This window comes from Corapipo altera, unplaced genomic scaffold (genome assembly GCF_003945725.1).
Source record: "Corapipo altera isolate COAL_440 unplaced genomic scaffold, ASM394572v1 55, whole genome shotgun sequence".
NCBI classification, from domain to species: Eukaryota; Metazoa; Chordata; class Aves; order Passeriformes; family Pipridae; genus Corapipo; species Corapipo altera.
Window position 1 is genome coordinate 8,835,381 of NW_020884882.1, and position 23,901 is coordinate 8,859,281.

General features: G+C 40.9%; 2 protein-coding genes across 10 annotated transcripts in view; one reads left to right on the forward strand and one right to left on the reverse strand.

Annotated features, from left to right (window-relative positions):
* Positions 1–19,321, forward strand: part of PXK (PX domain containing serine/threonine kinase like) — a 35,754-nt gene extending 16,433 nt beyond the window's left edge. For 2 of the 9 annotated variants that reach the window (XM_027640669.1, XM_027640677.1), the window contains 14 exons: positions 1,128–1,205; positions 1,353–1,426; positions 2,268–2,342; positions 3,551–3,655; positions 3,794–3,895; positions 4,546–4,707; positions 6,024–6,141; positions 6,580–6,658; positions 8,827–8,875; positions 9,574–9,651; positions 10,066–10,152; positions 10,760–10,829; positions 11,798–11,860; positions 18,264–19,321. In XM_027640669.1, coding sequence (XP_027496470.1) covers positions 1,128–1,205; positions 1,353–1,426; positions 2,268–2,342; positions 3,551–3,655; positions 3,794–3,895; positions 4,546–4,707; positions 6,024–6,141; positions 6,580–6,658; positions 8,827–8,875; positions 9,574–9,651; positions 10,066–10,152; positions 10,760–10,829; positions 11,798–11,860; positions 18,264–18,457 — 1,334 coding nt within the window. In that variant the 3' untranslated portion in view covers positions 18,458–19,321. Of the gene's footprint in view, positions 1–1,127; positions 1,206–1,352; positions 1,427–2,267; positions 2,343–3,550; positions 3,656–3,793; positions 3,896–4,545; positions 4,708–6,023; positions 6,142–6,579; positions 6,659–8,826; positions 8,876–9,573; positions 9,652–10,065; positions 10,153–10,759; positions 10,830–11,797; positions 11,861–14,970 lie in introns of all 9 variants that reach the window. The other 7 variants (XR_003527217.1, XM_027640676.1, XM_027640672.1 and 4 more) reach the window with 7 other exon arrangements.
* On the reverse strand, positions 19,125–23,899 carry PDHB (pyruvate dehydrogenase E1 beta subunit; the record flags this gene model as incomplete). The annotated part of the gene is made up of 9 exons (XM_027640322.1): positions 19,125–20,647; positions 20,949–21,090; positions 21,361–21,452; positions 22,077–22,187; positions 22,924–23,209; positions 23,302–23,337; positions 23,421–23,483; positions 23,555–23,662; positions 23,828–23,899. Coding segments are annotated over 9 exons (1,056 nt in total), but the record flags the coding sequence as incomplete, so codon positions are not given.
* Positions 23,900–23,901: the final 2 nt, after the last annotated feature.

Consider the following 23,901-nt stretch of genomic DNA (forward strand, 5'->3'; position numbering starts at 1 on the left):
TATGTAACATTCTGGTGTCTTCAGCTTCAAAGTGCAAAGAACATTTACCGGATGTTTATGATAAGCTGTGCAGGAGTTGTAAATTCTTAGTAACTCTTTATGGATGCAGTTTGTCTGGCTAATGCTGAGCAAGCAATTTAAATCCTCTAGGAGACACTGTGACTTCTGTGTTAGTTCTCAGAATTTTCATCAAGATTGTGTTTCCTGCCAGTTGCTGGGAACTTGGTAGCACAGACATCATTGCCTATGGTCTTTAGAGACCATCAGTTTGTGATTTTTTTTAAATGCTGGAGCAGTGAGATAATATTTATTGTACTTTTTTTTCTAGCATATTTATATAGAGAGAAGATACAGTGTATATACAGTATAGAGGGAGAGATCAACACGTCCTTACCTTTTTGCTGGTTTTCTATGCCAAGATAAGCCATGTTAGAGAAAATTCCTTGTTAGCATGATTCCCTTTCTCCCCCTGCTGTCACCACTTTTCATTGAGATTTCCCCTTGGGTTGCTTCGTGAATAAACCAGTTGTGTTCCCAGCTGTGGGAGAATTCACTAACAAGACGGGTGTCCTCCCTCCAGCCCCCCCAATACATGTAGGTTCATGATGGTTGGCCAAATACCTTCGTCTGCACAGAAAAGGGCAGAATAACACATGGTGAAACAGAACTGTTTAGTTTCCATAATTTACATGTAGTAATGGCAATACAGATGCACATTAAAGAGATAAAAGTGAGTACTTTTACAGGTATAGCAGAAACATTTCATGATCTAATGTTGTGTACTCCTATTGTGGGAAATCTGAGCTGTGAGTATTGAATTTAGACTCAGAAATGTAGATCTAATAGAGATAGAAAGCAGACTGTTAAGCTAAGTTTTCCAAGCAATGCTTTCTCTGTTTTCTCTCTGGATTTGAGTTATCAAGTTAAAAATGCAAATGCCTTCTAACTGTGTTTTTATCTGATTTCCTTTTGAAGTGATTTTGCTGACTTTTAGTCTGAATTCCTGCAGGCTTCCTTCTGGCATTGAACCTTACCTAATATGTGGATAATTACATGATATAGTCTCTTTAAAACATTTTAATTTCTTTTCTACTTTCTTTCTCCCTTCTTCTCATTTTTCTTTCCAGAAATTGCCTTACAGCACGTTTCAATGTTCTTCCGATCAGAGCCAAAGTGGGAAGTGGTAGAACCATTAAAAGATATAGGTAAGAAGAGCATGTGTGCATGAAAGCTTGTCTGATTTTTTTTTTCCCAACTGTATGAGTTGTACTAAGATTCCAATCTTAAGTCTTTGCTTACAGACCTTGTCCTGTCGTGTTTAATTAAAGCTGCTGCTGACTTTTTTTTTATAGGTTGGCGAATACGTAAGAAATATTTCTTAATGAAGATAAAGAATCAACCAAAGGAGCGGCTAGTGTTAAGCTGGGTATATATGCCTTCATCTCATACTCAAGTCTTTCTCAATTTCACTCAAGATTTTATTTTGACTACCATGTGAGAGTGTCAGAGAGACTGGCTGAAGAGCTCAGAGTTTGTCTCAAGCCTGAAAGCCCTTAGATGGATGTGTGGTGTGGGAACTTCTTGTGTTTCCTTCCTCTGGTGGCAAATCCAGTTTATGAGTTTCTGTGCCTGGCCATTTGTTCCTAATCCTGTACCTCAGGATTCTTTAGTTGTAATGATGTGGCTGTTGACCATATATAAATCTGCTCACTGAAAATAATAAGATGATCCTTTCTAAAGTGGTGGGATTTCTTATTCAAATCTTTAGTTGTACTGACTAACTATTGGGCAAGAGAGGAATGAACTGGTCCTTTGACAACACTTGCTTTTGCTCCTGTGCTAAAATGTGCTACTGCCTTAATTGTATGAGCAGAGCTGTTTGTGAGACTTCACTGGAGAGCAGAGATCACTAAAGCCTGCAATAGGAGGGGAGTTTTTCTTGGTGCAGAGGAAGAAGGTGCCTTATCAGTTCACAATGGACACAGTTCCTCAGTTTAGAGTTGGCAGAGTTTGTTCAGTGGTAATAATGAATGTCAGATCTGGGGGAGGAAAGAGGCAGTAATATTTATGGTCACACATTTTGTTTGTGAAACCATGGCCTTGTTCAGCCTCTTCAGGTTTCATTCTGTATGTGTAATTTCCTTGCTTGCTCTTCAAAATATACCTTCAAACATCTGTCTTCATTTGCCAGAGTAGAATATAGATCACATTTTCTTTATAGAATACTACATCTTTTATGATGCCATTCTTTTCCTATTTATTTTCAGGCTGATCTTGGCCCTGATAAGTACTTGTCTGACAAAGACTTACAGTATGCTGTGAAACTTCTTTCTTCCTGTTCTGTGAGTATTACTTGAAGACTTTTAAATTGTGCACAGAAGTGCATGTCAAGGATTCATCTTGCAAAAGCACATGTAGGCTAGTAGACAGTTTGTAATTTTAGAGTTACTTTCATTTAAAGGTTTGCAAACCCCTTTTAATTAAATTTCCCATATAATGTGAAGCAACATGTTCTCAGCACAAATTACAATCCTGCAGGATTATTACAGGAGATTCAGTGTTGTGGTTAATTTAATTTTTTTTCTTCTTGTGCAGTACTGTGAGGTCATGAGCTTTTATTTCAGCTCCTCAACACTTTCAGGCTGTTAGGATAGTACTGTCTAGTTGTAATTGCTAGCCCATGAGATGGGGGTATTCTGAGGCAGCAGTGGATGAGGCAGTGGAAGGACTGTTATGTTTTTTCAGTTCTTTGAACTTAAAAAAAGGAATATCTAAGTAGAGGTACAATGGAAGCTGTACAATTTAAGCTCCTGTGCAATTCCACGCTATAAATTCAGTAGGCATCTCTACCTGAAAAACTGGCATTTGACTCCAAAAGGAGTTGAGGATGTTAAGTGTGTGAGAGACTGGCTGAAAAGGATAGTATTTAAACTGGTAAATCTCTGTGCAGTCCTGGAGCTCAGCAGTTGCCTGTAACAGGAGAGGCTGAAAACCAGGCTGCTCAACACTCCAGCCAGACTGAAACTGTTGTATTAAAATAAGACATGAACAAGGGGTCTTCTCCTGACTAGCAATTTCAGTTGGTGTTTGTGTTGTATCTGTAATTTATTTCCAACTGTGCTCTCTCATTTAGTTTTGCAAAGTTGTTATAGTAATTTCTGAAGACATAAAACTGTTATGACAGCTATTAATGCTGAATTTCCTTATGTGCCATAGTTGTATAAAACTGGGAATGAATTTATTAGCTTATCATGACTTAAACATGCAGTAAAGCTGCTCATGAATAAGTACAGTATTCCTCATTTGTCTAAACTGCCAGTCTGTTTTGTTAAAAAAAAGATAGTGGATTTTCTTTTTTTAATTTATGTGCTAATTGAATAATGTCTTAGTGAAGTTTTATTTGCATGGGTTATTCAATGTCATTGACAGAATCCAATTTATTACTTTAAATATGCAATTCAGGCAGATCCTTTCTTACTTGTGAATTGAACACAAATGAATTACAGAACCAGTCATCTAAAATTTGCCTATGGTTTTCTTCTTTTGATAGCATCCCTATATTTACAAAATCACTTTTGCCACTGCCAATGAATCTTCAGCACTGGTTATTAGACCATTCAGTGAAAAAGGGACACTAAAGGACCTTATTTATAAGGTAATGTCTACCCTCCACATGGGTATGGAATGACCACAGTATGTCTTTTATAAAAGTGTTTGCCATCTATTGCTGAGCAAACTAAGACAAATACTGACTTTTCTCAGCATGATATTTAATATGTGTATTTTTTTAAAGGCAAAGCCAAAAGACCCATTCCTGAAGAAGTATTGCAATCCTAAAAAAATTCAAGGTCTTGAGCTTCAGCAAATAAAAACATATGGAAGGCAAATATTAGAGGTACTTTTCTCTTTGCTTTATTTTTATGCCTTTTATTTGCCTTTATGATTTTTTTTTTTTTGAGACCAACTGGTTTAGCTGGAAAAGTAGACAGACTTTTGAGCACAGAAGCTTTATTTCAGCAGCAGACTTCAAAGGTAAATGTGAATTGAGATTAGCTGCTGAGAGTTGAATTTAGATATGTGTGTGTGAGACCATTTATGACCAAAAAAAAGGCAATTGGTGCATGTGGAGTTTAAGTGGGAGAGAGGTGATATTGTAGTTTTTTCCTTGTGTAAAAAGGAAAAGAAGTAATTAATAGACTGCAGAACATGTGCCATAAATTCATGATCATTCATGTGTTTTTAAAATTTTTTGTATTCAAACTATTATATTCAGTAGTATTGTGAATTTTGGTTTCCAGATCTCTTTTTGGAGGTTGCTGCTTTGAGGATCAGCATCAAATGTTTGTTTTGTGAGAAGTGTTACCAGTGAAATGGGAACAAATAGTCAGGCAAAGATGATGTAGATCAAGTTGAGCAAGCATTCCAAATGGGGGCCTCATTTATTATGTATCTGCTGCAGTATTGGAGCATTTAAGCTGATGATCTTATGATCTTGAGATCATCAGAGCATCTTGTGACAGTGCTTCTGTATTGAATTTTTTTCAGGTATTAAAATTCTTGCATGAGAAAGGATTTCCTTATGGCCATCTTCACTCTGCCAATGTGATGTTGGATGGGGATACCTGCAAGTTACTGGATCTAGAAAATTCCTTGTTGGGACTTCCATCATTTTATCGATCATACTTTTCACAGTTTCGGAAAATTAATGTAAGATTCAGATAATTACTTCAACTGAGTCTTATGCATCTCTTTATCCTGAACCTCTGTGGAGAACTGACTAGAATGAAAAAAACCTCTCTCAAGCCCCTGTTTTTAATTTGAGCTTTTCTCCATCAAATTCCTTTTCTGCTTCCTCCAAATCACTGTTTGGCTGCACAGCAGTTTTGTTGCAGCACACTGGAGTGAGGCTGAGGCCAAAGGTAAGCAGGTAAAAGGGGAGTGCAGGTGAGTGTTTTTGTGATAACAGTGCTGGCACAAATAGAGGTAAAGTACAGTTGTTTCAAGATCTCTTTCCACCCTGGTCTTATATTTCATAGGAATGTGCTTATTGTCTACCACTTTTTCTCTTGTATGTCTGTCCAGTGATCACAGCTTACTACTTGTGCTTAGGTGGGAGTATTAATCAGCCCTTGTCTTTGGTGAATACTGTGAAAATTGATGAGATGCTTGCAGATGTCTAGCTATTCAAAGCTGGTTTTTATTTATTTGAAGGGTGTCTGTTAACTGCAGGCTTGCAAAGCAAAATATTATCTTCCTGCAAAAGTATGAAAACAAATTTGCCCTGTTGCAGCAATCCGGCAGCATCTTGCCCTGCCTTTAGGCTCTCACTGTAATAAATTCCATACAGCATCACGAGATAGCTGCTTGCTGACCTTGCTAAACAAGTTCTGCTGTGTTGTCAAAGAAACGATCAAAAGTTCATGGTTAGCCCAAATCTGTTAGTGCCATCAAAGCTCTGAGCATCTTCCAGCAAGAGAAGCCCTTTCTGTTTAAACACAATTCAGAAATCTTGGAAATATGCTGTATGGGAGCTTAGAATGTATGTACAGCTTGCACAAACCTAAGGAGGAGCAAGGGAGGCTCTCCTAGGTTTGTTTGATATGCACTTTTTTCTGTCTTTTTATCTACCTTCCTGTAAAGTGGCAGCAGGTCCTATTATGAACCTCATTCTTTGCTTGTTGACTTAGCTCGGAAAATGGGCTTGGTTGGGATTTCTGTCAATGTGTGGCTTTCTAAACTGCTGTAGGAAAAGAGCTTACAGCTTCACACATTTTTACAGAACTTGACTATACTGCTATCCCATTTTTCTCATCACATACAGGAAGACAGTGGTGGCTGCTTTAGCTTGAGGCATGAAGATTTCATTTGAGCAACAGTTATGCAGGGAAGTGGTTGTGGTTAAGAACTGTCTTAGTGGTTCCTCTTTCCTATCTTCACATGCAAAATCACTGTTTTTCTGCAATGGGTTAACCAGTTGTGAAAAACTAATGAGTTGTGGCTGTATTTTTTTTGTTCCTCCACAGACTTTAGAAGGTGTTGATGTACATTGCTTTGGACACTTACTGTATGAAATGACATACGGAAGACCCCCAGACACGATTCCAGTAGAGAGCTTCCCCCCTGCACCCTCAGTGTTTGTTGGTTAGTATGCAATGGAGAACATTTCAGTCACAGCTTCCTAGGTGCACTCTTAACTTCTACCCAAGCTGAAGTGCTGTGAAATATCAGCCTGAGATCTTAGCAGCCTATGACCAGAAAGAATTAATAATTTGGTCAAAGTGAAAATGTGTTCTTCATGAAATGTATGTAGTGTATAAGTAAAACCTTTTTTTTATTTTAGCTGAGTGATAAAGCAGTGTTTAGTAAGTAATGAGATGCCTGGATTCCTTGCCTTATGTCTAACATTCTTGAAAAGTTTGTGTGTGTAATAGTAACGCTATAATAAAAAACACATGCCACAGAGCTTCATCACTGCTTGGTTGATGCAATACTTAGGGTAACATCACACAGACGTTCATTCTAAATCATTTGCTGTCCTGCCGTGCAAAAATGTGTTCATTCTTATTCTTTCTTTGGTAGTGTCAGTGTTGGAATCCATTCTGACCTGTGAAGCTATGAAGAATGGCATGCCAACTGTCTCACGGCTCTTACAGATGCCGTAAGTCCTGTTCTACTTGTTTTATACTCATAGCAATGTTTTTAATTATTTCAGGAGGAAGAACCTTTTTGCTCTTGTTTCTTTTTAGACAGGTTTGCTCCTTGTTCTGAGGGATGTGTCCCAAATGAAGCTTTAAAATTGGTAGGCTTTATGGAACCCATCCTTTGTGAACACGATGAATGTGCTTTTAACATTTCTTTGTCTCTTGGTGTGTTGGAGCTGTTATGAATACACTTTAGTTAGCATGATTTAAATTAATCCAGCTATTAAAGTAATGCAAGCATGACTAAGATCATGTACAGATTGATTTAAAAGATTTAGAATAAGTCTTTTTGCATGTCTCCTTCAGATCTACTTCAGTAGATTTTGCTATCAGTTTACTTATGACTGGTGAAATAGATCTCTTGCTTTGCTCAGCAGTGACATTTAGACTTGCTCTGAGTATGAAATGCTACGTGGAACTTCTGTTTGGTTTCTTGCAGGGTTGGCTTTGGGATTCTCTGAAGCATAGACAGACTAAATTTCCTTAACAGGCTGTCCTCCCAGGATGCAGTGAAGGGGTGAGGGTGGGGGGGGCAGTGGGGAAAGGCCAGGATGCAGGAAGGGAGCACTGTCAGCGTGTTAGTGAGTGGAGATCACACCTGTCTGCAGGGCTACACTGCCTGCAGTTGAGACACAGCATTTCCAGGGAAATTGCTGTCCCTGTGCTGTGATACGTCACCAGTGTGCCGAGCCACAGAACCACAGTTCTGGTGGGAAGTTCTTTTATTTTTCCTTATGTGAGGTGCCAGAGTCAAGACCTAATAAATGACAGATTTTCCATACCTAAATCTGGGTCTGATCTCACAACACACAGATTGCAGTGCATTTAGAACATGCTCTCAGGTTCAAATTTCCTGGTTGGGAGTCACTGCATCCTTCAATTCCTTCTCCTCCTCCCTTTGTCTGCTTTTGAAGGAGGTGGAAGGTGGAGAGGAGACTGTAAACAGGGGAAAAATACTGTAAGAAAACTCTGTGAATACAGGAATATACAAGTCTTAAAAGAAATTGAACAAACAATCCATGCCCAGCTGCATCTGATATTTAAGACATTATACTACATCTCCTTCATACCAATACTCCTCACAAAAGTGTTCTGTGTAGATGTGCAATGGCATGAATGCAATTTAAAGCAATTAATGTAATTTAAATATCTATTTATTATAGCCATACAAATTATGACTTCTCTTAGTTTCATAAGAACATGTGATCAGAAAGGGTCAGAAAGCCCTGTAAACAAGGATGAATTGTCATGGCTTTTTGAAAGTATTTTCAAGTCTGCTTTATTTCTGAATTTTTCATGGAGTACTCTCCTTAATTAACTTGATTCTAGAGTTGAATTTGTTTTCCCTAGTATAAGTCTGTGATAATTTTCCATAGTGAACAGCAACAAAAGATCTCAGAAATATTTATCTTGGAGCCGGGTTTGAGATCTCTCTGGGGCAGTTTTCTAGTATGTTCTCCAGGACAAAGTATCTTGAAATAGACTAACCAGTTTATTTTCAGACTACTGTTGCCCTCTAGTGTCTTTGTTTTGGATGGAAAAGGATTAAGCATTGCTCCTGACACCATAGAGGGGAGAACAAAAATATTAAATTATTTGCTTTAGTTGCCTTTTGCAGACTACAGGCAAGAATGCAGATATTGTCAAATCTTAAGTTCACTCATTGACCTTTCACATGTTTCTTGTTAATACTAAAACAATAGTTGTGCTAAGAGAATTTTCCTAACAAGAACAATGATTTTGCTTAGGTGAAATTTAAAATAAAACCCCTGGAGGTCTTTTATAATTAAAGAATCCATATGCTTTTAAGGAAAAGTTGTTCTTCTCTGCCTTAGATAATTGTACCTGTTGTAGGAACTTTCAAAATATCTCAGATAAACTTGCTTTCTCTACCATCAGTAGTGACTACATTCTGAGTGTTGGATGCTGCTAATATCATAGTGGTGCTTGGAAAATAAAAAGCAGTACATAAAAACCTGTGGAAAAAACTAAACTGTGGCCTAGGGATGAGGACAGAAAAGGAAAGGAAGAAAGAGGGGTTTAAGTGAACAGTACCAGTAGTATTTTTGCTGTGGTTTTCCCTGTCTCTTGGAAATAATATTCCTCTGTTTTTATCCACTCACAGATTATTCAGTGATGTCCTGCTAACAAACTCTGAGAAACCACAGTTTAAGGTAGAGTTGAACGTTGATTTGCTGATGGTTATGGAAGTGCCAGGCTGTGAGCATCTACGCATGAATTGACAGAGAGGGTAGAGGAGAACTGGTTTTATTTGCCTTTGTTGTTCTTTCCAGCAGTATTTGGATTCCTGTGCTGAACTGTATCCTTAGAAAGGGGCCATGATGTGACCCATGAGTGTTCAAGCGCAGTTGCTGTCCTGGAGCCCATTTGTGTAGCTAATGATGATGCTCTGTCTGAGCAGAGGCTGCCAAGTAATGTGGGTCCCTTGCAGTGAGAGGAAGCACTTTGTGAAGCTGATTTTGCTACGTGAGACCATCAGCACATTGCTGCCAACCCCAGTGCTGGGGCATTTTGGGAGCCACATCTGGTCCCACTGGGGAGCTGCCCTAGGGCACTTCTCCTGGAAGACATGTGCCATGTGTCTTGTCAGCCTCATGGCAGTTTGAGGATGTGACTGGAGTATCAAAATAGTCACCTCTCCCGGCCTTTAGAGTTTCTTTGTCCCTGCTGTGATTTCTGAGTGGAAAAACATACATCTAGAGTCTTATTTTCTATTCACTAAAGGAATGGTGCCAGAACTTGGGGCTTTAGATGAGCAATGTGATGAGATGAGTGGTGAGGTGTGAGCAGTCAAGTGTTGTTTTCCTTTATCACATTTTGTGCCATGTTTTTGTTCCCCATTCTGTATTAGATTCCTACCAAGCTAAAAGAGGCGTTGAAAATCTCCAAGGAATGCATAGAAAAGCGATTAACAGAAGAACAGAAATTGGTAATGTCTGCATTTCTTTATTTCCTACAGATATTTCATTTCCTCTTATAATTTTTACGTACAGAAAATGAGTTTTTACTCAAAATTGATTTTGAGTAATATAGGCTTTCATCAACAGATTTACTTTCCTAAAAATGCAGTATGAGAACTTGTAGAACAGCTGTTGACTGCGTGGCATTTCACTGTTTTAAGTGATGCAGCTTCACAGGCAGTGGCTCCCAAGTTAAAGGATAATTTTAACTGCAGTATGAGCCTCCATCCTTTACCAGCAACAGTAAAGATAAAAGCTAAAAATGAAAAAATAAATCTAAACAAACTGACTACAGCATATTTTCTTGTACCTCAAATGTGTTGTCTGAAAACATTTAAGATCTTAACATGGTTCTTTTTCTATTTTTTTCCTTCATTTTGAAGATTCACCAGCACAGAAGGCTGACAAGAGCTCAATCTCATCATGGCTCTGAAGAAGAAAAAAAGAAAAGGAAGATCTTAGCACGAAAAGTAAGGAATCTTTAAATGGGTTTCACACACAGAAAAAGATGTGTGTATTTTTTGAATGTTTAGCATGGATAGGTTTAGCGACAGGTACGTGGCTCTGTTCTGTCCTGTGTTTGTCTGCACTGCTTCCTGATTTTTTCACTTCCATAGCTAAGCAGTATATTTACTAAAACCTTGAAGTTACAGTGGTATCTGACTTGTATTATTTTTAACCTGTGCGACGTTGCTGTATGCACCCAGTCTTGGTTAACAGCTCGTACACAGATGAGCTGCTGTGCTGCTTCCCAGGGAGGGCGTTGGAGCCTGTTTCAGTCTGCTCCTGCAGCACTGTCTGCGTTGCTCTTCCTTTCTGGTGGGTTGGTTTTCTGCCTTTCCCTTGTGGTCAGAGGGCACTGGAGTTGCCCTGGTGCCTGCCTGGAGATATTTGAGCACAGAACAGCCTTGCTGCTCTTGTCAGCATGTGTTGGGGATGGGGGAGAGGAATGTTGGGCATTGATAAACTTTGTGTGATACAGCAGATGGCTGTTAGAAATCTGTTTGTCAGTTCAATCCTTATAACAGAAAGTGGTTGTTCATTCCCATCTTCTATTTTCTCTGCTTCCTTTCAAAGAAGTCAAAACGTTCTGCCTATGAAAGTGGAGAAGAACACTCAGCAAAATACAGCAACTCAAATAACTCAGGTAACTACAGAGAGAAAAGTTTGCCTCTACACATCTGTGTCATTTCTTTTGTTGTTACCGTCATTTTCTGTCTGAAAAGATCCAGGATTACCATCAGCTTACATAGTAATATCAGACCAAAGCCTGATAACCACTGCTTTGGGTATTTAGCGATAGATAAATTGAGGGCTTAAAAATATTGTCAATTTAGATTTTCAGCTGCTTGATTTAAAGTAATGTTTCCTCTCATCTGTGTCCCATTCCTCAAAAAAGAACCCAAACCAAACCAATCAGTCTTTTTATTCTGTTTTATATTTGAGTTGAACAACAATATTCATTATATGGGCTATTTAAGAATGGAGTCTTCAGGGAGACTCTTTAATGGTGATCTATATTACATAGTAAGGTGTTAAGATGAATGAGAGAATTATCTGTTTAATTGCTGCTTCAGTGCCAAATTCCAAAACAACAGAACCTTTGACAGGTCTTTATTTAGTTAGAAGGTATGGTTAGTACTATGGAACAGATAAAAGAGCTGACTTGCTTGGCTAAAATGTGTCCAAAAGCAGCTTGTTGTGGAGTAGTTAGATATCAGAGTAACTTGTGGAGTACAGCAACTGACTGAACATCATCTCTTAGGAGAGATGGGTGCCATCCGTGCAGTGGCACAACTTTTAAAGGGAACAGAATTTGGATGCTGGAATCAAACAGCCTAAGCAGCAGAAAAGAAGTGTTTCCCATAGAGGAATACTGTTGAATGCACTTCCTATGTGTCTGGAGATCTTCTGATGCTCTGTACTATAAAGCTGCTCTGTTCAGATTGGGTCCAAGTGACACTGTTCCTATGAATGGGAATCTTTCCCAAGGTTTCAATGGAAGCAGGATTGGATCTTCAATCAATAAAGTTGGCCTATTTCCAACAACCTGTCTTGTCTGACTGTTGAGCTGCCATGTCACAGCTGTAGTTACTAGACTGTTGTTTTATTTAGCAGGCTCTGGGGCAAGTTCCCCTTTAACATCTCCATCATCCCCCACTCCGCCCTCTACAGCAGGTAAGTTCAAGAGTCATTATTTTATGGGTTTGGGTTTTTTTATTCCCCTCTGCTCCTCAGTGGTGGGTGTTATTTCCAAGGATGACTAAGGGATGGTGATTTTCAAGAATGGAACACAGGGATGACAATTATCTTGTGTCAGCCTGAGTGTGGGCATGTGAGCCATTCTCTATGGCTCTCTTTTGAGGGCCATAGAAAACCTTTTAATAGTTTTCTTTTTCATTTAATAACCTTTCCTGGGATATACATGATATGATTTATCCATAGAGTGTAAGTGCTTGCTTCAAAGTCTCTTTTACTGCAGGCCTCCTGACATTGCTACTTTCCAGACATTTTTTGGGCCTCATGTTGCAGTATGCATTTGTTCTGGTGTTAATGGTCTGTTGACTCTGAAATACTGCTTTTTCATCCCTTGTGTATTGTCTCTTTACTCCTGTACTGCTATGATGTATTTTCAGAAATTTTGGATGTGACAAATTCAGTGGTTTAGGCTGTGTAAATCTCCCCAGTTGTGCTACAGCCCATTGATAACCCATTAGAGCTCATAGAAATGAGTCAGAGACTGATTTGGGTTAAAAATAATATCTTTATTATTTTTGACCAGTTCTGTTTTTCAGTTTGCAAGGTAGCTGTGCAGACAGTTTGCTAATGTTTAGGACAGGTGATGAGAAGTGGTGAAGAATCTGCTTGAGTGACCAATAGAAATACTGTGAAAGTTTGATTACAAATCTGAGTATTGAGCAACAGTGGATGTTCTTCAGGCTGAAAGGCTGGAAGAGGAGCACTGGCAAACATTTCTAGAGGGGAAGCAGTCCATAGCATCACCATTTGTTATGGTGACTCATGCCATAGGATTTCTAGTCCCAGGAACTTTCTACACAGAACAACTCAGTAACTAACATGATGCAATCAAATTTGTGTTTGCTGTGAATGATCTTTCAAAGGACACTGCAGTCTGATGTAATTCAAATCAGTCATGCTGAAATTCAAATTAGTAATTTCTCCTTCAAGGCGAGGGTATGAGAAATGTGTATTTTAGGAACTAATTTCTCCCAGTTAGCCTAAACAAAATAATTAGTGTTATTGTGTTGCACAGTAACAGTGCTGCTCTCAGGATGCACCCAGTGTTAGCTGGAGGGTTTGTTGCAACTTTAATAAAGAAGTAGCTGCAAATGCAAAAGAAAACCTTGTGCCTACAAAATGGACAGATGCAAACAATTTTTTCTTTTTCAATAAAACTACCTTTTAGTTATGTTTTAACTTGGACTTGTTGGAACTTGATTGAAAGCTTTTTCAAGTTTTAAGCATGTGATGCAGGTTTATGTGTTGATGTGACTCAAATGGCTGAGTGAGCTAATGGCTTGGATGTTGTTCATGAAGTGTAAAGGCAAGTGGCACATTTTCAGGGATGCTTTTGTGAGTAGAATTAATAGAAGAAATTTTGGATATTGGTTCTAAGAGAAAACTAGTGTGCTGAATTTTTTTCACCAGCAGTGTTGTAGTTTTAGCTGCTCTAAGCAGGTATGCTATTACTGGCTCAGTGGAAGACTCACTGGCTCCATGGTAGGACTTAGTGACAAGTGATGCCTTTGTAGCTTGTCTCTCTTCCAATTTCCTTGTACTTACTAAGGGTATTTACCTCTAAACCAAAATTGCTTGTGGGTATCAGTGTGGTGAGATGATTCTCAAAAGGGCATGAGGCTTTCAGTCTGTCTGTGTGGTTTGGTTTTGGTGGTGTTAGAATCAGGGCATCTCAAAGCATCCTGGTGATGTGATACCAAGGCAAAATTGAGGCTGATGAGGAAAAGTGCACCCAGCAGAAGCTCTTGCCATCATTTGGTAACCAACCAAATCAGTGTGGTGTGTGGGTATGTGCAGAGCCAGAGACACTGGGGAATGGGCTCCAGGCTGACATGTCCTGGGGAAGGAACCTGTTCAGGAGTTTCTCACACGTTGAGAGGTGCTTTGTCTCTCAACAAAGGCCTCGTGAGACTTGGCTTGCACCAGAGTGCTTGGTATAGTCGATGGAAGACAGACTAAGAAATAAAATAGTGGTTGGCTTTCACTGTGTTTTTAATGGCAGCTGCAGCTGTAGGATTGAGTGCATGGCCTGCTTTGAGGGGAAAGGTGTCCACTGGAAACATCGGCTCTTATGGACTGCTGTCATTGATGAGAATGTTTTGGGCTGGTGTTGTTGCAGATACTTGGCTAAATAACCTCTTTGAAGGACATTGGTTAGATCATGGCAAGTGATTCTAATGCAACAACCTGTGTCTCTGACATTCTCCCTTGAAGGTCCAGTTCTTTTTTTCTCCCCATTTCTTTGCTTCTTTGAAAATCTGTTGGTTTTCTTTGTGGATATGAGCTGTGGCTAGGATCAAAAGAGATGCAGAACACTGTGATATGGGTTATTTAAAACTTCACTGAACCTTCTCTAAATCCAATAAGCCCATAAAATACCAGCATGATGTTTTACAACAGAGAAAAGTTTGTGGGGTGTTACTTTTGCTTTCCTGGGCTTTTCTGCAGGAACAAAGTGAGAGTTGTACTTAACAATCTTTTCTGTGCCAGTTATTCTAAATCCTTCAGCAAAATATAGGTTTCGTTGGCATCTATATGGTGCATCTTGCCTGCCCTTCACCTTTCTGTAAGACAATCTGAATGCTTTAGGAAGCGCTTTTCCTGAGTGTCTCTGACTCATAAGTGTAAATACAGGTGTTAATACAGCAGGAAGTGTTCCTTGAACTGAATGGATTTCATCTCCTGTGGCTAATCTTCCTGCAGATTTCTTGCTAAATCTCTCTAAATGCACTTTAATCCTGTAAAGGTTGAATTATGGCATGTGCAGCTGGAAGCATTTGTGTTGTATTTAGTGATCAAGTATAATACTGCCTAGAGTGTGGAAAATAGTGGTTCATTATTCAGAATTGGACAAAGTATTGTAAATGTATATTGAAATAGTCAATCCACTGTCCTCGTATTTGTCAGTGAATAAGAATGTATTGACTTTTGTACTAACTTTTCAGCTAACAGTGTCTGTTTTTCTTACTTTGACACGAGAACCGGATGATTAACTTGTGTCCTCTCTCTTTCTCTGCTGTCTTCAATAGAGCATGCATCATTTTGAACGTGAATTTTCGGAAAAGTAAGCTAATGCTGATTTATCTCTTTAAAGATGCTCTGTTTCTAAATGGGAAAGTTGAATGCAAATCTTGAACTTAGTATTGGGAGGGAATAGAAGAAAAAAATCTGAATGTTCCTACAGATTATTTTAATGAAATGCAGCATCTTTAAAACCTCACTAAAATGATTTTCTCTGTTCGCATCCCATTCTCAGCCAAGTTTTTAATGCTGTTTGCACTATTACTGTCACTTTAAATTCATAATTAAGTTTTTGTTTCAATTCAGGCATCAAGTTTACAGCATCTGATTTACTTCCTATTCCTTTTAACACACTCTTTTAACAAAAATGTCCCTGTAAAAACCCTTGGTAAGTTCTTGTTTGAGTGTTTTATTCTTACAACTGCATGAATGAGTAGAACGTGTGTGTGCAGGCAATGTCTTCCAACATGTATATTGGAAAGGCCTACTGACAACTGAGCACTTGTCTTAAGTGATTTTTTCTAGTAAATACGGGAAAATATGTCACTGTTGGGTAGAACAGTTTAATCTGTAGATGTAACTACATATGAGTACCTGTGTGTGAACTCAGATGTCCTTTTCACCACTCATGTCAAGAAGGGAAGGACAGCTTGGTTTGGACTGACTAACTGAAATGAATGGATATGAAGATTTTTGGAATCATGCTCTTAATTACCAGGTTCAATATGTAATGCTCATGGCTAGTCAGATACCATTCTGAACCCTGTATTTATGTTTTAAGGCAGAGCTCGGGTGTAAGAGTATAATTGTCTGTTATCAGTCTCACAAGAGTTTAATTGCATGATGTTGTCAGCAGCTCTATTTCAATGACAGTGAGTCTTGAGGAATTTAACAATTTTCGAGAAAGGAAGGTGACCTCTCCCCCTATACTTCCCTGTCTTTTCTACCCCCCCTTGTAAAATAACCAGACCAAAATTTGAAGATAGGCATGGAATCTTGGCCTAATAATACTTAGTCTCCAAGCATTTTGTGTCTTCTTTGCTCCCTCTCTCTGTCAAACATGTGCCTTCTTCCACTGCACGTGTTACCGTTGTATTTGTATTCCTTGCAGAGTCCTGGCTGCTGTTTTTGTGGTCAATTTTCTATTGCATCTTGTACAACTACTTGCATAGCCTCTTCAGCCTCACCTTGCAGTTCCAGACAAAAATCTTGGCTTTGTTCTCTGCAGTTCTTGCATCTCTTTGAAGCCATTTCATATATGAGTAGCTGCTCTTGGTGCTCTTACAGCAGCTCACCTGATCTGTTTGGGGACAGGTTGGTGTGCCAGTCCTACAGCTTCTGCACTGACCACTTCAACCATAAAATGGTTACTTGAATTGTTCTTGGTCATGTTCTTCCTTTGGCAAAGTGCCAAGTTTTCCTTTCCTGGCAGTCTATCCATGTAAGAAACAGGGCTCTGACCCAGGGAATGGTTTTCCAGTATTTCTAATGGTAAATTGACTCACATCTTTGGCAAGTGTAAAAAGCAGATTTGGGTAAGTTAGAAGCCATTTTGTTATGTTTTGATTACTTCAGAGAACAGTTGATCCACATGCACTAGGAACATTAAATTGTTTCAGTTGATCTCTGGTATTTCTGTTAGGATGTGAGTATTTCCTCTGAAAGGGAAGAGAGTGAAGATGAGTTCAATATGTACTTCCATGTTTTGTTTTCACAGAGGGCTTTCATGCCAATGAGAATTTCTCCTGAAGAGCTGGAAGTGCTACAGTCACAGCACATATTAATGTACACTGGCAAAATTGGACACTTTGTGTGAATATTCTGCATTTTGAGCTTGCTCCCATATGAGAGAAGTCTCTCTTCAAAGACTAGTACAAATAGAAAATGAGGGAGCTTTGAGTTATGTCTTTCATCTAGTAGAATAACTGCTTAATAACAGCAGTGATGTTTTTACTGCTGAAAACAAGTGTGAGGAATTGAGAGAGAAATGGAGCACAGAGAACTTTTGTCTGCTTTTTTTTCTGCAGTTGAGCTTTATCTTTCATCAAATACCTCGAGTCTGTGTGGCATAATGTCCTTCAAACTGCTTGGTATTTTCTCACTTCATAGCAAGCAGTTCTACTTCAGTAACCACAGTGTCTTGGTTGCCCTCATGTTGTTTTGTTTTGTCCAGTATCCTTATTCTTGCCACTTACCAGTATATTTCTCTTTGTAGGTTAGAGCTACTGAAATCAAGTGTTAGACTATAGGTGCCATTTGTCTCTGTAGTCTTCACGTGGAACAACTTATGATCTAGATGATGGAGTTAAAATTCACATACTAATCGTTATGCCCCTACTCCTTCCAGAATATATGAGACAAGATAGGCCTATTATTATTACTATACTTGTGTAGAAATGATGGTGCAACGTGCAGCAGCTGAGCTGCACAAGATCAGGGTGTTTGGCAGAGCAGCTTGGGGCAAATTAGGCCACCTGCCTGGATCTGAACTGCCAAGGAAGCACCTCCATGCAGGCCCTCACTGCTGGGCCAGCTCCCCACATGCACTGCTGTGGGCTCTGGCTTCCCAGGGAGTCAGGGACGTGGAGGCTGAGGAATGATAAGAAGCACACAGTGGATGTTTGACTGGGGTAGAGAGCAAGGGCCAGAGTGTAAAGGTGGCTGGTGGGAACAGGAGAGGCAGGCAAGAGGTGTGTGTCACACTGTTGTTGCTCATTCAGTCTGTCCAACAAGCATTCGTTACAACATGTCTGAAGAAAGTGGACTGTGGAAGTGTAAAACACTTCCAGAAAACTCTATCTGCAGTTAGTACTTTAAAAATGGAATATAATCTGACCAAGCAAAATGGTCATCACAAATATTACAGTGATGCTGTCCTTCAAAGAACATAAAGTGTGTTAAGTAAGTAGGAACAGGTAGTAAAATTTGCTTCCAGTCTTTGTTACTGTTCATGTCCCAGAAAGCAAACTGCTTTACTAGGCAAAAACAAGAGCTGGGAAATCCCATTAAGTGATCTCCATTTCCTTCAGAAGATCACATTTGAGTCATGTTTTGCATCCCTGAGTACTGAGGCCCTTCAGGCTTCATTTCAGAGGTGTCTCAGATGACACAACTCACCTGCAGATAGAGGGATTTGATCACTTGGGCATTTCCCATCTGTTCTGTTCTTCACATTCCACTGGCATTCAAGGGATGATGTGTGTAGTGCAGGACTGACCATGTCCAGCCAAGCAGCCACAGTCCTCTGTGGCAGGACACCCCTGGCATAATCAAACTATATCTTTTCTCCCTGGCTAAACAGGAGCATCGTCCATACCCCCAGCACCGCCTCCACCACCCCTGCCACCAGCAGCTCCTCCCCTGAGTACAGAGGTGCCAACGCCGCAGCCCGTCAGTGCGAGCCGGGGAGCCTTGCTCAGCTCCATCCAAAACTTTCAGAAAGGAACTCTGAAGAAAACACACACGTGCGACTACAGTGCTCCCAGGATCAGCTGAGGCCACTGGTCACTCCAGGATTGAATTCCCTCTCCCCCTCCTGTGCTGACCCTCCTGACCAGCAACTGACCCACCAGCACTGATGACTTTGGAGCTCCGTTCTGCCTGATTTCAGCTTTCCTCGAGCAGCAGCACTGCCCTGCCCGAATTGCCTCCCCATGCTGTGATAAGTACTCCATTCTTTACTGGGTTTCAAGAATTGTGTTCTCTGGCTACAATTGCAGGGGTACAGCAGCTTCTATATAGCTGAATAAAAATCTGAAAATAGGAATGACCATGATGACGGTGAATTAATGCATTTTTTCCTAGCTCTATTCCACCCCTTTTTTTCAAATTACAGGGATGTAGTTTTAGTCTGCTCAGTTTTTCAACTCTTTCCATGCACTTGTAACTCATTGTAATTCTTGCTGCATTGAATCAACAAGTTTTGTTTTAGATAATCCAACCCTTAAAACATACTGCACAGGTGAGGGAACTGGAGAATTAAATCTTATTCCCACCATATTTGCTGGTGGAGTTAAAATGCTGTCTCATTAAGCTTGTTTAAATGGACATCCTACCTGCCACTCCAAGGGAAAGTGTTTTTAAATGAGGAAACAGTTGAAATGGGAGTTAATAAGGCACTGGGATGTTATTCTTGATTTAGTTAAATGCAAAGTTACTTCAAGTTAATTCTACAGTTTAAACTTTATTGAAAGATCCTTTTTGATTTAAAACCTTAAACAAATTGCACTTTAAAGGATTATAGATAATCCATTTTTTAAAATTCAAGTACATCAGTGTTTGTTACTATGCAGAGAATGTCTGTACAAAGTTTCATGTAACCTGTGATATTCAGTCATTTTTATTAAAATGTTAATGGAATTCCTTCAGCAGTGTGGTGGGTATGTTCAGCTGGGATTGGCATCTGCAAGCCACACTTCCTAAGAACCTAACAGCACCTCTGCTAAAAGGAATACCCTGAAAGGTATTCCTGGCCCTTCCCTGAAACAGGACCTGAGCTCTTCTGGCTGTTTACAGAGCTATGTCCTCTCCCCCTGTTCACTGGGAAGCCACTGTACCCAGCGTGCAGAGCAGGCCTTGCTGCACAGGCCCCTCAGGGCAGCTTTCCCTCTGTACCAAAAGCTGCTGAGGGAAGCCTGGCAGGACTAACCCTCAGCCAAACCCTGGGATGTGGTGTTCTGCCAAAAGGCTGCCTTGACTGCTCCCCAGCTCTTCACACACAATCTGCACAACTGCTGCTTCAGACTCGGGCTCAGTGCAGCTGAATAAAGGAACTCATTTTGCTCTGCAAGACCTACAGTGGGAACATGCTGTTGTCAGCCCAGGCAAGGAGTTACAGACACCCACATGGAGCTGAGCCATAAAAGCCAAGCATCTGGACATGCATTTTTTTAATCACTCTATGTAACAGGGAGTAAAGAAAAGTTAGGTAGTGTTTCCCATCACCTACTGAAGAGGGTCAGGATCTTTATTTAAGCTCTTGTGCAGAAGTCTTTCTGCATGTGTGGAGCCCTCCTCAAACCAAACAGGGTCACCACCTCTTAACCCACACTGTGGGCTGCTGCAGCCTCTGTGCAGAGCTGCACTGGCAGGCAGGGCTTCACCCATCCAGTCTACTCATTCCCTTCTAATAGGCCTTGTGACCATGGGCTCCTACAGCTGTACAGCACTGGGGGCCTACTCTTGCTCTCTGAAATTGTGCACTAAACCACCGCTCCAGCGGATTTGACACAGTTCCTCTGGTACTTAAAGCCAAGCAAAAACGGAGGATTTTTTCCTCACTCTGAATTTAGAACAGGATTTCTCCACAAACAGTAGCACTAGCCCAACTGTACTGCTGAACACAAACATTACCACATTGTTGCATACATGAAGTGTGGCTTAGGGAGCGTAACCCCATATATAAATATTCTGGGAGGTCACTATACTTTCCCCACTGTACAAAAGTTCACAAAGCTTATAGAACATAAATTATGGATACAACTTGCCCAACACCAATAATGCTTTGTAAAGCAGGTACTTTAAAACATGTATTTACAACTTATATATTCAAAGCTTTCTTCACTGCAAATACTATATCCTTCACTTGAGGTATGCAGTTATCCTCTAAGATCTTTGCATAAGGCATAGGGACATCGGCACCGGTAACACGCACAGCTGGAGCATCCAAGTAGTTAAAGGCAGGTCCTGGAACAGAAGACAGTGTCAGGTTGCCATGTACTGTGGTTTTCTCTTGATTTCTGTATCTTGTTCTATTTAAACAGTTTTGTTCCTATAGCTCTAATATTCCAGAGAGTGCTGTTCCTGCTCGTTTATCTTCATGCACTGTGGTTTTTGTACCCACCCTGTAAAAATCTCTAGAGCAAGACAGCCAAGCTCCAGCTCCTCAGCTATAACCCCTAACTCTGCCTTTGCCAGGCTTTATCAAACAGTCTTCAGGATTTAGAGTAGGGAACGAGACTGAGACATGTACTGCAAAACTTGGTACCTTCCATGATCCTGGCACAGATTTCTGCTCCTACTCCAAACTGGGGCCAACCTCCTTCTACAGTGACAAGATGGTTTGTCTTTACCACACTGGCTTCCACTGTTTCGATATCCATTGGTCGAATGCTTCTCAGGTTTATAACCTGGGGGGAAAAGGGATAATGAGAGCTTTGCTGTGACTTGAGCCTGTCAGTCACCACCCTTTGGGTACAGCACTTTCATGTGTTCTGACTTTAAAGACAGGTCTTAACAAAATTTCTAACTCAGAAACATGAAAGGCACGTGCTGTTAGAGGGACTTACAAATATAACCAGCTTGTAGTTAATACACCGAAGTGAGCAGAGTCTGTGTGAGAAGACACTGCTTTTTTCCCCCCTTCAGGGAAAAAGAAAGGCAACAGAAACCCCACTCACCTCACACTCTACACCTTCTTTAGCAAGTACAGTAGCTGCTTCCAGACAATGGCCAACAGGTCTTGAGTGTGACACTACTGTAACATGAGTTCCTAGAAAAGAAACAAGTGTTAAAATAGAAAAAAACTCCTTAAGATTTAAAGCTTTTTTTTTCTATAACTCAGGCTCCTTTCAGGGTAACATTTAGATTCACTTGTAAATTTGAGTTCCTTATGTTTGTTTGAAAAGCTGAGCCCAGACATAGCAGGAAAAGAGGAAGACCTATGCTAAGACACAAACTTCACCCTTGAATTCAGGGAACTGAAGAGGTATTTAATATAATTACCAAGTTATCCTTTTCAAACTTTCATGTAATTCAGTGGTAAATCATGAACAAATGGGGTGAAACCCTACAATGACCTCTTTTTGCATTTTTGACAAAAATTATATACTTAGGTGAGGAAAGAAGTGTTTCAGCCATCACCTACTTCATCTCTACACTATGGAACAAATCCTTTAGAAGGGCATTATTTTAGCTGAGATCTGGATTATCAGGTGATGTTTCCCTAAAAGGGTAACAGAACATGAAATCATACTACTGGATAAAAGAACATCTGAACACTTAACATTTAAAATACTTTTCTGTGCCCTGTGACAGCAGTACCCTGAATAGCTGAGGTTAAAAAAAGTCCCCAACCAGGTCAGTTAATAAGGAAACAAACATATTCTCAGCTTACCTTGCCTTTCTACCTTAGCTTTTCCAATTGGAATAAGAAATTCCTTTGACTGTGCCTGTTCAGACATTTCAAAGGGAACACCATATAGTAATTCATTTTCCAGCATCACAACTAGAAGAAAACATAGTTGGATTAACGTGTATGTCTGCAGGCACAGGGCTGCACTCACCATTAGCAGTCCTGCAGCAGCTCAATACACTAAACCCATCCAGGCAACAAAGGAGTGAGGAGCATGTTTGCAGAAGCAATTAAATAAAAAAAGAAGTAAATCAGAGTCTTCACTTCAATGCTGAAGCATTTAAAAAGCTGTCTACAACTGGTCTGAAATGAGATCAGGTATTTACTTTCAGTACACAATGGTATGATCATCACTTTTTGAAAGGTCTCCCACTTTTCATTCACGTTTGTGAAAAATAAAGACAAAGGTGTCCCTGCTTTCAATTAGTGACATTCTGAATTTATCATTTGAATTTCATGATCTGTAAAAATGAGTTATACTGAAGCACTGTATATGCAGGAAGGCCTCCTAACTTACCTTCATCCTTTTTAATCCCTTTATGATAGATTTATAAATGCTTCCAGGTTTCCTGGTTGGAACAAAACACACACTAAAGCTGTCTACCTGGCAACAGCACAAAATCAGTCTGCTGTTAGCAAGGCAGGTGGCTGTTAGGGAAAGAGTAAACCCTTCTGTCTCTGTAAGTACCCTACTGCTGCAGTAAAGAAAACCTGAGTGCTTTACGGTTTAACAATTTTTTTTGTGGCATCTTTTAAATGGGGCAGGAGGGGAAAACAGCCATTCCTCAGGACTGAGTGCCAGGTATTGCCATGATCTGCCCGTGCTCACCTGGATTGTCGTCCCGGATCGATGCTTTCAGCAAACCCTTGGCGTCCTCTGCACTCCAGGGACTGACGACCTTGAGCCCAGGGCAGTGCCCGTACCAGGCTGCGAAGCACTGGGAATGCTGGGCGGCCACTCCGGCCGCTGCTCCATTGGGGCCCCGGAACACGATGGGAACAGCAATGGATCCCGCAGACATGTAACAGGTCTTGGCAGCAGAGTTTATGACCTGGTCAATGGCTTGCATGGAGAAGTTGAACGTCATGAATTCGCACACTGGTCTCAACCCTGCCTGTTAAGTACGTTAAAATGTATTAGCGTGTTTTTATCTAAAAATAGTTTAATTTTTTAAAACCAGAAGAGGAAGAATGCAAATGTACAAACCATAGCAGCTCCGACAGCGATTCCTGCGAAGCCCATCTGAAAGAGAAGGAAACCACGGGGTTAGGAGCAGGGAGCAGCTGATGGAGGGATCACCGTGGTTGGAGATAGGGCAGCCTCACCTCGGATATCGGGGTGTCGATCACTCTCTTGTCCCCGTACTTCTTCCAGAGGCCCCTGGAGATCTGGAGGGCAGGAGACAGGAGTCACGGCCCGCCTGAGGCCCTTTCCCGGCCCGCCAACGGCCTCCACAAACCTTGTAGGCGCCATCGTACTGAGCCACCTCCTCGCCCAGCAGGAAGACGCGCTCGTCCCGCTCCAGCTCCTCATCCAGCGCCTGGTTCAGCGCGTCCCGCACCGTCACCTGCGAGACAGCGGCAGCCGGGCTGGGCGGGGGCTCGGCCGCGCTCCCCGAACGCCGGGAGTCCCCTCAGCCCGGGGCGAAGTCATCGCGCCGCCCGCCCGCCCCGGGGCCGGACCCTGCCCTGAGGGGCGCGAGCCCCTCTCCGGGGACAGCCCTCCCCGCTACCTGTATGGCGGCGGGCGCGGAGACACGGAAGCCCCTGCGCTGCTGCAGCTGCTGTAGGTGCGGGGGCAGCGGTC